This window comes from Pseudomyrmex gracilis, unplaced genomic scaffold (genome assembly GCF_002006095.1).
Source record: "Pseudomyrmex gracilis isolate BER0280 unplaced genomic scaffold, ASM200609v1 scaffold_95, whole genome shotgun sequence".
In the NCBI taxonomy this organism is placed as follows: domain Eukaryota; kingdom Metazoa; phylum Arthropoda; class Insecta; order Hymenoptera; family Formicidae; genus Pseudomyrmex; species Pseudomyrmex gracilis.
The window spans coordinates 362,498-376,916 of record NW_018020679.1 but is presented as its reverse complement, the minus strand read 5'-3'; the positions used below and the strand labels follow the sequence as shown (position 1 = coordinate 376,916).

The window sequence follows — 14,419 nt, the reverse complement described above, 5'->3', positions numbered from 1 at the left end:
TGGTGACGCGCTTTATGACGCGCGACAGAATTAAAGAAAATGACAATTGCACCCGCGTCGTTAAACGAACTCATTTTAAAGAGATATGTAACGTCATTTTTTTCCGAACTTTATTAATCAGCAAATAACGGGAGATAAGTGATAAAAAAAAATAAAAAAATAAAAAAAAAAACAGAAAGAAACTTGCGTCAGCTCCGCGAGTAAATTAGAAAATTCTGAACTCACGCGCACACATATGTATCGTGTGTGAGCGTCAAGTTTGTGAAGAAGAGAATGACGTGTATGTACGCGAGCACCAGAATTACGAACGTGCGACACCGTACATCTGCTCGGCCGTTGCTTGTGTAAACAGAGATTCGCTTATCGGCGAACTAACACGTACACAGCGCGATATTTTGGGAGCATTCTGTGTCACTTCTTTTATAACGCGAAAGAATAACACCTCACAAAATGCAATAATTCAATATCCACCGCTCGGCAAAATAATGGCGTGCGTCCCAGTTGGGAGCAATATTACGCGACACAACTGTCCTCTGTTTGTTTACATTATTTATATTTTTAGCTTCGACGGAATAACCTTGTGGGTTATTTACGCGGGAAAATTCTTTCGCAGGTCTTTCAAATCATTTTTCTTTTTTCTCTTCGTAAATGCGGGGAAGAGAGAGAGAGAGAGAGAAGGGAACGTCGATTTCTGAATCGAACATCGAGGAAGTTCGGAGGGATCTTACGACTTTATGAAGTTCGCGCTTGATCGTTTTGGAATCGAGTTTTGGGTAACCATTGACTTTTGCTGACCGTCTCACGATTCGACCGCGATTTCCTCACTCCCATTGTGTCACACTTGAAGCACTCTTGATAGACTCCGTAACTTCGCTCGGGAATCTCTTCGGTCTTGGCTCTTCCAGGCGGCAGTGGGTTAGGTTAGGTTAATGCCGACAATTGTCCCGTTGAGTCAATTATTTGCAATCTCTATGCAGAAGAACTTCAAGGCGATTCCGTAGTTAACTTATTAGAACCGGACGGAAAGCTTTTTAAGTTGGAATTCCGTGAGCGAGTGGGACGCGATTGCGTCAATGCGAATCAGAATTTTTACTCACGAAAATTAACGGATATAATGTGTCTGAATGTTTTTTTTTTTTAATCATATTTAAAGCACTTGTATTTTTTTTTTTTTTTTTATCATAAAACTCGCGCACAACAACGTGCGATAAAATCGCGATATCGAATCGTGGAAGTGGAGACGTATACGCAATATCTAACGGCACTTTGACACGAGTAGTCGTAAGCCAAGTTCGAGTCGACCGCGATCGAAGTGTCGCGGCGCGTTGCCTCTGACACTGTTTATAATTTAAGGGGTTCTTGAGAGAGAGTCGAGAGGCGGCTAGGAGGGTTTAGAGTGACGCCGGCGGTGGCCTAAGACATCGCGCGAGGGACGGTGTCGTTTCTAGTGCGGTTACAGGGTTGTAAAAGGATCAAGGGGAGGGAAAGAGATAGAGAGAGAGAGAGAGAAGGGCACGAAGTCCAAGTGTCGAGGTGTCTACGTGTCTTGCCAGGAATCTGATGTCTTCGTGTGACTTTGTTACGCGAAGAGAGATGTAATTGCCGAGACACCCCCTTAACATGCTCCAATTTCAGTTGGACGTCTGTTCGGTGAGAAGCGAAGCATTTGCGAAGAAAATGAAGACATCGAGCCAACGACAAGAATTTCAGACGTTTCAATTTTGTACAAATAGGATATTAAAATAAAAAAAATTTTAAAAATAAAAAAAAAAATAGATGACGTGCGTGACAAAACGATGCGCGCGCGATATATTTGTTAGATATTTCAAGAGAGAATATCGGAGAAGCTATAATAAAACACCATAATAAATTTGATCAAACAATTTAAATCGAGACCGAATTGTTCTCCGGAATAAGAGACGATCGAAGAAGAAGACGCGCGCGAGCGCGGTAAAAAATACAGGTGTCGCGCACAGAACTCGATCGAGCAGCATATACATATATTGTATATATAATTGAATTTATATCGACTTAACACAATATTAGAAATTCAGAGTTTCTTTCTCAACAACCAACTGAGAGAGAGCGATATTCTTTCAGTCCTGACCTGGACGCAATAAAATATCGCGACCTGTATTCATTTTGATATACATATATCTCCAGCTAAACTCGGCTGGATTAATACGGTGCATGCATTTTAATATTAGTAGTCGGTCCTTCGGAAAATACACGATTTTACTCCTTGGGTCATCGGGAATAGGAAAACCAAAAATAAAACTCGATAAACGGTTTCGTATTACGCGAGTTTCTTGGTGCTTAAAACCTGCTTATTCGCATTTATTATTAATTATTCCCGGCTAATGTCAAACGCGTGCAAACGATTTGACTTCTCGCTTCTTCTGTGATGATCGCGTAATAATAATATGACGGAAAAGAATTCGAGATGACACGCAGAGAAGGATAAGAACGGGAGAGAATAAGAATAAAAAAAAAATCATACGCGAGAACGCAAAATGGCGATAAACTATGCATTAACATATGATAGACTTGTTGCGGTTGTCTCTAGAAAATTGCTTGGAAAAGGTAGGAAATTCTGCTTTTTTTTTCCTCTCGCGAGGAGATCGAAATAGACGGAGAGTTTTCGCGCGTGAAATGCGTACACCATACATATAAACGCGCGTACCGTCTCCGAACCATATTATACCTTTTGCGGAAACGAGACCGTGGAAAAAGGCCGCTTTAAGGGCCATAAAACATTTGTTTCCACCGCCGCCGCTTGCCGGAGTGGTATATTGCGTTCGCCGCGAGCGCGGGATTTTGAATTGAATTTGAAATCAGGGGACCCCCGATTTTATGGCAGCCGGGTGTCAAATGTCGAAGTGTCGCGCCCGGTGCCGGCTTATCGCTGAGAAACTCACGGATCTCGAAATGTCGAGAGTGAGAGAGAAAAAGAGAAAAAGAGAGAGCTCCGAAAAGGGCGGTTATCGGTTTACTCCTTGGGTCTTTAGGTCGCGATACAGGATGCGGAAAACTGTTCAATTTCGTTTTTCGATTTGGAACACTCGCAGCGCGGAGAAAGAGCACGGAGAGGCGCTGGGAAAATCGCCTGTGTTTCGTTTTATTGGTTCTACTCCTCCTAGAGATGATCGTTTTCGAAGCGCGCGATCGGGTTATATTTATAGCTCGAGAGAGTAACTGTTTTTCCTCAAGACAAAGTTTCCGTTTGCGGAGATCCGTTCCTTCCGCGAAACTGTCACAGCGCGAATGTTTTTGTTATACGTTTTCATTATTACCGGCGTATATTATTTTAGTTTGCAATGACATGCGTCAGTAATTCTTAACTCTTCGCACATGCGGCGTTAATTATCGAACGCTTGACAGCTTGTGTTTGAAAAAAGAAACGAAAGTTCTATCAAGCAATTTCGTATCGCATTGCGCAGAAACAACTCAGTAATATTGATTGTCAATATCTGCGTAAACAACATTGTAAATTGAGAAAGAACCGGATATTTGTCCGCTCATTTTTCGTGATAGCGCGCTAAATATCTCTCACGTTTCGATAGTGTGTAGCTAACAAAAAAAAAAAAAAAAAAAAAAAAAACTTTCGCGATGTCACATTGTTGCCGCGTTTTACAGATTAACGTCTTGAACTTTATCGAGTATAAACAGCTGCGCGCGTGACTATATTTAGCGACATTATGTGGATCAATGTTATCACGTATTCGTTGCCATTTGATACAAGAGTAAGCTTTATCGTTTGAAATTGTAACAAATTTCATTCCCCGTTGTCTCAACAACAGATCGCAACCGCGCGCGAGCGTATATGTAATTGTTGTAATTAATACATTTTTCGTTAAACGTTTTTTTTTTTTTCAATTGTATATTTAACATGTATTTTAAATTATTTAACTCAAACGTGTCTCTTCAAATTGTACATATTCAATTTCTTTAAACTCTGCGCATTTCAATAAATTATATTTTTTACCTTGCAAATAAGCAGATAAGATCTGATTAAAGCAACTATTGCAAATATTTGCGCTCATTCTTACATAAATTTCTCAGTATCGTACTTGATTATTAATTCTAATTCGTTTGCGACATATTGCTGTCCATAATATGACCATATTGTTTACACGTCAATTATTTGTTTTATAACAGTGCGTTACAAGAAAATGAATATAAACAAAAAATAGATGTAATAAATAAATTTTTCAAGCTACGTTTTCACACGTGGCGGTAACGTTATGTTGATCGGGATTTTGTTACGTCAATCGTCGCGCGCTGACGTTTACACACGCCATAAAAAAAAAATAAATAAATATTGCACGCAATAATAAATCGAGGCTGTTCGTCCGAGATTAATCCCTTACCTGATCGTTGTCTTGTTGATCCTGGCCGTAAGTGGGAGTATCACCATTAGGGGTAGTGGCGGCGGAGGGTCGCTGTGACGTTGACAAGTTGATCGCGCCGTCTCCGTCTGTGTCATGATCCATTATGCCATCGTCCTGAAATCACGATCATCGTTACGTCAGTAACTTCTCGCGCAACCGATTGCTTATAATAGCTACCGTGAAGACCTATTGTTTCTGTATCATTTATTTTTGTTTTTGTTTTTATTTTGTTTCAATATATTTTTTTTTTCACTCCGGAGCCATACAACGGAGTTGTATCGCCATATAATTTCTGTCGAATGTTAAGCGCGTGCGATAGATCGAGATGTCAGATAAATACCAACAGAAAAGCAAGAATTGACACAAATATTTACAAAGCCACGTTACGTCGAGACAATTAGAAGTAAAGCTTGGAAAATATGTTTTGGCTGTGTAATTCGATTCGTAATCGCGAATCGCGACCGAACAATTGTGACGAGATCTCGAAACACATGGGCTCTTAACATCCGACATTGCCCTCGCGAGAGCCACGATTTTAGATCGAAGTCTGACGCACGTGATACCGCCCACTCAACGCAAGAGAAACAATGTTTCACAGTTGAGGAAGGCTAATAATACACACCGCTCCCGGAAATGCGCAAGATCATGTTAATTCGTGCTAAGATTCTGCTTTCCATCACACACACGCGCGCACGCAACGGTACACAATACAAAATAGTTTCGAGGTATGTGTTGTGCGTAATCGTAAATATTTTCGAGAGTATCGCTGTGTGCGCTGTGTGGTTTGCGCGGCCGCGCGTGTAAATAATTCATAAATCTTATCATAATATCACCCCGAAATTTCCAAAGCGTGCGTGTATCGTTTAAATTTGGCGAGGCTCAAATAAAGTGCGCGAACAAAAAAAGAAAAAGATCACGCAACAGAATATTGCAGAGTTAATTTATCGGAGAAATTTAAATGTGAAATTTACGCGCATTTGCATTAAAAAAATAAGAAATAAATAGCGATATAAGCGCCTTGAAAATTTTTATTAACGTTTCCCTCGCGCGCGCGCGCTCGCGTATGTGTGTGTGCGGAAAATGGAGTCCGAATTATATCGCTGTCCATTAACATATTAATTATTCGGGAAAAATTAGTCATGCAATATTCTTCGACGCATCCTCGTCGAGGCTAAATCGGAAAACATCAATTTCTTCAAAGAAAGGAATAATTACACGCAACACGCGGCCCGTTAATTAAACATCACTTGGTTATTTTGAACGCCGCGCGACGCAAGTGTGCATTTTTTTCGGAGTATCACGTGAAAATTACGTAACCGAGCGTCGTATAATTAATACCTATTCTCATCACTGATTATTCATGACGACATTTACGACTATTACGTCACGTAACCTAAGAGACGATCGCTCAATTAATTCTTAATTGCTGTACCGTGTGCCGTGGAGATTCAATCAAAATTCCTTACATCTGCAAGAATTCTCTTCTAGCGGGCAAGTCGCAGTCCATGAGTGAGAGTTAATGTACGCAGTTCTTCCGACGGGAGAGAAAACAAATTCGCCGGGTTTACCGCGACAAGACACTGGCCCTGAAACTTCACGCGGCGAGCGACACTTCCGTTCCCGAAAGCGCAGCGAGGCGGCGCGACGCTCGCGCAAACGATCGCGCCTACATTCACTGTAAACATCCGGTATGCACCATTGAAATCTCCCGCGCGACGGCAGCGGAAGTCGCTGCCGCCGATTGTCTCTCAGCACAGAAGCACCGACTTGCACACGTTTATCTACCGCACTGCATCCAGAAATCGAGCGGCACTTTGAACCTCCGCGAAACCTCCACGGTCTCTCCTCAGTCAACTCGCACACTCGGGAAACGGGGGCAGGGAGCAGAAAACGAGTCGAAAACGCACCCTCTTGACAAACGGAGCGCGACGGTAAGAAACAAGAAAAAAAAAAAAACGCAGGGAGTAAAAAGAAGGGGAAGAAAGAGAGAGAGAGAGAGAGAGCGCGTCGGATTCGCCAAGACGAAAGCCAACACGTTAGCACGCCGACCGCGCGACTACGGCGAGGACTAAACACTAAAAGCGGCACGGGCATACCAAGCAGCCCGACCGGCGGGGCTGTTGCTTATTGTGTAAATATAAACAAATATAGTTGAAACCAACCAACAGGCCTGCTTTCAGGCACTTCTCCCCCTTCGTCGCTCGCCTCTCCGCTGCCGTAGTCCTCCGCTCCGTATGTGTACCCTGCCTTCTTCTTCGCGTTCCCCTCTCTCCTTCTCCCTCTGTGCTCCCGCGGTCCCCCTCTTCTACGCGGCAAGTCCAAAGACTTCTTCACCCCCCCCTCGTCCCGCTTAGACACCCATCCTTCATTACGTCCCTGACCCCGCTGCTGCCAGGCAAACCACTACATCATACGCGGCACATCGTGGTCTGACTCGGCCTCACCATATGTTCGTCTCTCCTTCTCTCTCTTTCTCTCTCTTTTCCTCACTGTCTTGCTTTCTCCTTCTTTTTCTCTCTTTCTCTTTCTTCAATGTGCTCGCGCGCATCACACATTGCCAACCTCGTCGCTCACTGTCGTCGAAGTCGGGCTGCGTGCCCCATCGGGGGGATTTCATGAGAGATCTTTTTTTGTCATACGCCTCCGCAGATCGCGAGGAGGAAAGAAACGGCCGAGGTGCGTTTTTCTCCGATACTTTTGGTGCGCGCGTTGTGTGAGAGAGCGCGCGTTCGCGATTAATATCGGAACCAATTTGCGTTTAATTTATCGAAAATAAATTTGTGAGAAGAAATTTTAACAAACAAAGTGTACGCTTGAGAAGTGCCTTCTTTGCATGCGCACGTGTGTGTGTGTGTGTGTGTGTGTGTGAGCGCGCGCGCGGTATAATTTCTTTTTAAACTGTTAGAAGTAAAAAATCTAATCTATTTTATATATTGTTTGTTTTTTTTTTTTTTTTAATGAAATGGTCTCTTTTATGTATTTCACATTAGTAAAACCACGTGCGTATTTATTGCATGTGTCAACATGTTTCAAGTGTTTATGAATATGTTCGGCATAAAGATAATTTTTAACGACATAATCCCGCGGCGTGGTAACGATGCGGTATATATCATCGGAGAACATAACTCCTTAATGTACTTTACGATAAGCACTTCACAGCTTTACTTCGTTCGTACTTCGCGAAAAGAAACGAAGTGGATGGTACAGGTATGGAAATTCTATTCTTTGTTTAACTAAGTGTATATATGTACGCGCGAGAAAAGAAAAAGAAAAAGAGAGAGAAAGAGAGAGAGAGAGAGAGAGAGAGCAACGGGGTACAAACCGGCGATAAATACGCGTGTACACACATGTTGCCTGACGCAACCTGAACCACCACCGGCTTGAGTTTGTACAGGCGAGCCGGAAATGGGAAGGGGGACACAAAATGTTCTTCGAAAACCGATGCGTCCTTAAAATATTCTTTTCACTCGCTCTTCCACTCAGCTCTTTCGCAATTACACGATGCAATAACGACATTGCGCCGAAAATGTTTGTTTTTCTTCTCAAAAAAACACGTGATTTCGAATCGCGTATAGCAGAATCTCGTATGTATTTTAACGAGTCGCGATTTAAAATCAAAGCCCAAAATCGCGGGGGAAAAAAACCGAATTGAACATCCTAAGAGGCTTTTCATTAAGCCCATCAATATTTCCGCTGAAAAATTTAATACGCACCTATTTCGCGGGAGCACTTGAATAAATAACACGCGCGGAGCCGAAGTCGGGACCGACTAACCTGCATAAATTCACGCGAAAATCCGACGCTGCTGTAACGCGGCGAAATTCTCGCCGCATTTTCCGCGGTGTACTTCATGCGCTTTCCAAACTCCGCCGTACACTTCACTCCGCGTGTGGTTTTGGAAAGGGGGAACGGGAGAACGCGCGGAATATTTATAAAAATAAAAATTCCGCAAAATGTCAAGCGGGAGGTTAACTTGCGCAACACGCATAATCGTGGAATTATACGCGTTTTGTACACAAAGTTCAAGCAGGGGGCTGTAAGAGCGGCTTTTCAATCTGAGAAAAGCGTTACGCGTACAACCGCGCGCCTTTTTTTTTCTCCTTCGCGCGATGAAGGTTCGCCGGCAACTTTATTAGAAAGTTGGGGCGCGCGATACCGACCCAACTATCAGAACCGTTTTTCGAAGTTGAATTCACGGGCTTTAGCCATCCATTGTCGAGCATCTCGATTCTCGTGACGGCATCACGAGGGGGAAACCAAGTCGTCGATCCTATGACAACAAAACTGGCGGTAAAAATAGACACAGCCGGCTTCGTCGGCTTATATACGTCGTATGTACTAAATATGTATTTATTAAGTAAACAACGGTGGGTCTGGGTTTCTGGGGGGGGGGAGTACGCCTCGTTTCCTATTTCAATGTGGGTAATGCGCCCGGGAATTTTAGGGGTCTGTTTGCGCCACTGTTCATAGGCGTGACCATAGATCGTATTTCGAAAGCCTGCATAAGGTGTGAATACACACGCGCGTATATATAATTTTTTAGGTGAAAATCACATACACATATACTGTTAAAAAACTCGGACACACATTTTCGAATTTATATGGGAAAAAAATAAAGCGACTCCGATTAGGACCGTAGATCTCTTTCATTTGTGTTTTACGGCGTTTGTTAGAGAAGCAAACTAATAAAACACGCTGTTTACGATCGAGAAAAGTGCCGATTTACATCCAGCAGTGTTGTTAGATTATTTGTCAACGATTTAACAGCTATAAACAACCCGTTCGATTAGAATGTGACAGCGAACTGAATTTTAATTACTTTGGTTTTCGAAAATTTGCGCCGATGAAGATTTTAGATTGAAGATCGCGAAACTGTGACAGATATAAAAAATATTAAGATTCCAAAGAATTCAAAAAATAAATATAAAACAATGGTAAATAATAAAATTGTATTCCGAGATCCTACACTCGCCCTTAAATTTTTGAAACTAAAACAAGATGATATTTTACTACCAACGTAAAGAGAAGCACAAGTGAATGCACAGAAGGTGGAACAATTTTCCAAGTCCAATTAAAATAGCGCTGGATATATTTCCATAAATTTTTAAAACTTGATTTTACAAACAGCCATGAAATATACGGGGAATGCGATAATGTGCAAACAAAAGGAGATTAAACGGGAAATAATGTTACGACTCGTTACCAGGCAATCGCAAAGAAGCATAAAAGACACACGAACGATTTAGTAATCCAGTCGTAAAGAAGGATAATCATCGAGAGACGAAGCAAGAAGAGATAACGAGAGCTCATATCCCCATCAAAACCGGAAAGGGCGACAAGGTAAACGCGCGTCTTCCCACGTGCTTACAGCCGTTTGAAGTCCTCTCAGCACACACGTACGCGCGCGCACACGTGTGTAGGGTATATATTCATCCGGAGGGTCCGGTTCGCCCTTACTAAATAATAAACGAGAGGATTTACCCCCGTCAGGTTCGCGCGACGGTACATAAAAATACTTGAATCTGAGAAATTAGCGAGGTAACGGGCTGTCGTCCGTCGCGGACGGACGAGAGGAGGAGAAGACACGGGTGTGCGGAGCGAGAGAGTTCGGAGGAGAAGAGAGAGAGACGATGAAAGAGACGCTGAAAAAGAGGGAGAGGTGGGGTAAGGGGTCAGTCGGCGGAGGCGTTTTCGGTCTCCGTGCGGAGTGGCCAGGAAAAAAGGGTACGTAAAAGGGTTGAATTAATGTCGCGATAAATATATGATTTAAGGTGGAAACGTTTGCAACTCCGGCTAATTTTTTATCTCAGAACCACCGCGACCGCCGCGCGCTCACACCCGCGACGAGGGGTTTTTTTTACCCTAGAAAAGCAAGCGCGCGACGCGATCTATCCGTGGTGGTGGGAGAGAGGGCGGAACGAAGGGGTCGGATAGGGAAGAAGAGGGCCGGCCGCGAGGGCCTCGAATTCACCGCTTATTTCTTTTTTTCGGGTAATTTACTGCCGGCGAGAATTTGAGCGGACGCGCGCTTTTTAATAGTTCGCGCCACACTCGAAGGACCGACCGTCCTTTCTCCACCCCGCCATTGCCGCCGCCCCTCCTAGCGCATAGGCTCGTATTAGTCTTTCTGTATTAGTCCGTCCGTATCTCTTCTTCTTCCTCCTCCTCTCTCTCTCTCACTCTCTCTCTCATTCTCGTTTTCCACATCGAAAGGAGAACGAAGAGGCATCGTTCGCGAGCGGTTACGATGAAAATTACGAGACTATAAAGCGGGCATCTACGACGCACTTTATGTCGCGCGACTTGGAGCGGCGAATTTTACTACAGATTACTCATCGTTTTTTTTTTAGCATCGTTTAACACCGAGGGTGGCGCGAGGGAGCGCGCGTCTATCGAGGCGCGAGCGCGGAGTCAATCAGCGTCGAAGCGTGATCGATTTACGCGCTCGTAATACGCGCGAGGCGTTTCCTCGCAACGCACGCGAATACGAAAGCGCATTACGAGGCGCGTAACAATCGCGCGGCAAGAAAGTTAAACAGTTCATTTTTTATTCACGATCGGGATTATTTATTCATCGATTATTCCGAGCGCAATTACAGCTTTTATGCGAATTTTTCAATACTAATTTACAAGATGTATAAGAATTGAGTCCGCGCAATTATATTTCGAGACTTACACGCGATTGTGTAAGTTTCCTCGCCGTGTTTCGCTCTTTTTGCTTGAAAATATGAGAGAACTTGTTTTCTCTTTTTTTTTTTTTTTTTTTTTTTATCTCCTTTTTCTTTCTTTTTCTCAGCACCACGTCTCGTCAAACAAATAAATAAGAAACACCTGGCGTGTGGCACACAAACGTCGTCACGTCCGTTTTTACGCGGAAATATTTATCGCAAAGACACGGCGCGATAAACATCGTCGTATACATTTGTGTTTACCTTAACGCCACGTTACACGCGCGGAACGATAGCCAACCAAACATTTATATCTGTCCCGTATCGACACGAGAAACACGTTTCGTCGAATCCAAGGAGGAAAACAGCTGTGGTCAGCGTTCGCGAAGGAAGGAAGCGGGTTCTCCGTCACACGAAAAGCGCAAGTGTCCCACCCTCTCGCGCGCGCGCGTATAACCGGAGAGCAACTTCCTCCTCTTCCCGCCCCTGTACACGCTTCCCTCCAACTCCCGGGAGTATCCCGGCGGGACCGCAAACACGCGTTTTCCCCCAATTATCTACGTGGTCTGACGTGGGCGCTAAGCGTCGTTACACGGCGTCGAGTCTCGGCGTGTATATCAACGGCATACGTGACACCGAGTCTGCGGACGGGCCTCCGACAATCGCGGGGAGATGATAGTCAAGAGCCTTTATTCCCAGATCGCGCGAATAGAGAGGGGACGCGCGAAGAAGATTGGGGAATAAGAAAAAAAAATCTACTAAAACGAATGAAATCGCAGAAGTGGAAAAGTATCGAATAGAATAGAAAACGAATCCTTTCTTTCTCTCTCTCTCTCTCTTTTTCTCTCTTCACACGCGGGAAACGGAGGCTTTCGTACTGTAAAACAAAAAAAAAAAAAAGTATAAGAAATGAAAAAGAGAATGCGCGCATATGAAGAGCCGGCGGTAGTAAAGGGAACGGTAACATAACAGAGAAGAGGAGTACAAATAAAGAGACGGTGAAACGAACGGAACAGTTAACGGGGTAGAGACGAGTCACGGAGATCATCCGAGAATAACAGAGGGTGTCTGAAGCGGGAGGCAGAAACACGAAGGGAGAGACCGAGGCCACCCTTCTTCAGGAAGCGAGAGGAGCGACGACCGCTTAGGTTTCCGCAGCGTCGACGCTTTTTGGATTAACCGCTCGGACATTAGAATACGGAATTGATATATTATGGTCGTGGACCGCCATCGGACCGTTTCCTTGACCGTCTCTCTCTACCCCCGGGTTTGTGTTGCCCGCCTTCTTCGCGGGAACCGCGGGAGTTGTGAAAGAAGGACAGCGGATGGTCCGGTTACACGTACTCTTTGAGCATGACTGCTCGCAGTTCGCATCTCTCATCGCATTATCTCGCCCTCGTAAAACATTCCTTTTATAGGTTGCCGAAATGTCTCCCCCACGCGGATGTAGGGCGGAGAGAGGAGTAGGCTGTGTGTGACCACTGTACTGTGTCGTCGCGGTGCTTACTAGTCGGTTTGTAGTATGTTACGAGGTTTTTTGTGGAAGCTCGCAATTTTGTACGAAAACTATTATGTGATCAAGTAAGAATAAATAATAATTTATGTACATATTTTTATTTTACGTGTGTGTGTGTGTGTGTGTGTGTGTATGTGTGTGTGTGTGTGTGTGTGTGTGTGTGCAGTGACTCGGAGATTGGTGCGTGGTCATTTATTTCCTCATCAAATATAATCCGCGTGTCTTTTTTTTTATTTTGTAATTTCTCTTATAAGCGCAGCACCACAGCGAAATGTNTTACGAGGTTTTTTGTGGAAGCTCGCAATTTTGTACGAAAACTATTATGTGATCAAGTAAGAATAAATAATAATTTATGTACATATTTTTATTTTGTGTGTGTGTGTGTGTGTGTGTGTGTGTGTGTGTGTGTGTGTGTGTGTGTGTGTGTGTGTGTGTGTGTGTGTGTGTGTGCGTGGTCATTTATTTCCTCATCAAATATAATCCGCGTGTCTTTTTTTTTATTTTGTAATTTCTCTTATAAGCGCAGCACCACAGCGAAATGTTTAATCTCTAAACATCGTCGGACATCTGCGCTGCATCATACACCGATGACATCATCGATGCTCGAGTTTGGTACGTATAGAAGATAGTCTCACGGACAAATATTTTTATTTTACTCGACAAAATTAGCTGCCACAGGCGTATCTCTCGTCTGGCGTTTTTACACACAATTCTTTCAACTCTTCTCTCTCGCACATGCGCGATACGGGCGTTCCAAATTATTAACACCGTCGCTAATTCGACGAAACTGTCGTGTCTCTCATTTGCAGTTCAAGCGCTCGTTCGCCTCCTTCGCGCCCTCCGCTACGAAAAATATGCGCGATACGAAGACTCGACATCGGTATCGTGTTTTTTTTTCTTCCCACTTGATTTATCGCGTCGGCGATTAAGGAGGCGGGAAGAGAGCGAGCGTTCGGCCCGAGCGAACGTCGATCGCGGCGGCTCTCTCTCCCGACTCGATTTCGATCGGCTAATGGCTCCTGGTAGACATTAACATTGACGGGGGAAGTCGACGGGCGTTTATGTGAACGTGGCGTTAATTCGGCTTTAAGGCGTCTCTTCCCTTCCTCCTCCCCTCCTCGTATATATCCGTGCCGGTGGTTCTCTTGTTAGCATACTTATCATCCGTTCGTGGAATTAAGAGAGCGCCAGCGAGGTGTCTCTCCCGAGGGTGAGGTTCGTGCGAAAGGCACGAAGAAGCAGCGAGGGTGGAGAGAAAGACGTTAGGGGGATGACTGTCGTGTGGAAGCGGGGGGCGGAAGAGAAAGAGAGCCGGGCGCTGTTGATAATATCAGCGGGATAGGACCTTGGGTATTGGCTGGCGGACTATTGTCGGAATAATGTTGATTGGATTCAAGACCGAAGGCATTAATCTGCCTTCTTTTATTATGCTACCGAGACAGCCATTCTCTCTTTCTCTACTCGCTCCTGTCTCTCCCCCTTGTCCTTCCGGAAATCGTGTCGTCTCTCCTCTCCGTAGTTGATACACCCACTTACACGAAATATATATATAAGGTTTTCTCCTCCGAAGGTTTCGACCGCCTTCAACGAGAATTCCTTTACGCGGGCGTCGCTCCCCGTGATCTGTATCTGTATAGATAGTATCGATTCGAAATGTCTCGATTGGCGCTTAAAATATGAAGTGTACCTTAGCCCGGCGTTAAAACCTCGTTCGCTGGCGATCGCCCAAAATTTCGTCCGCCCGCGCGATTTATAGAATATTACGTTCGCGCTCCCGACACACAAGTTTAATTTCTACAAATGCGAGTTGTTTTGTAAAATTCCAGATTCTAAATTTATATCCG

At 44.3% G+C, this 14,419-nt stretch overlaps 1 protein-coding gene across 16 annotated transcripts in view; it reads right to left on the bottom strand.

Annotated features, from left to right (window-relative positions):
* The window catches only part of LOC109855680 (forkhead box protein P1), a 237,348-nt gene that overhangs the window by 81,135 nt on the left and 141,794 nt on the right, over positions 1-14,419 (bottom strand). For 14 of the 16 annotated variants that reach the window (XM_020430165.1, XM_020430162.1, XM_020430167.1 and 11 more), the window contains one exon: positions 4,371-4,505. In XM_020430165.1, coding sequence (XP_020285754.1) covers positions 4,371-4,505 — 135 coding nt within the window. Of the gene's footprint in view, positions 1-4,370; positions 4,506-5,823; positions 5,983-14,419 lie in introns of those variants that run through there. The other 2 variants (XM_020430178.1, XM_020430177.1) reach the window with 2 other exon arrangements.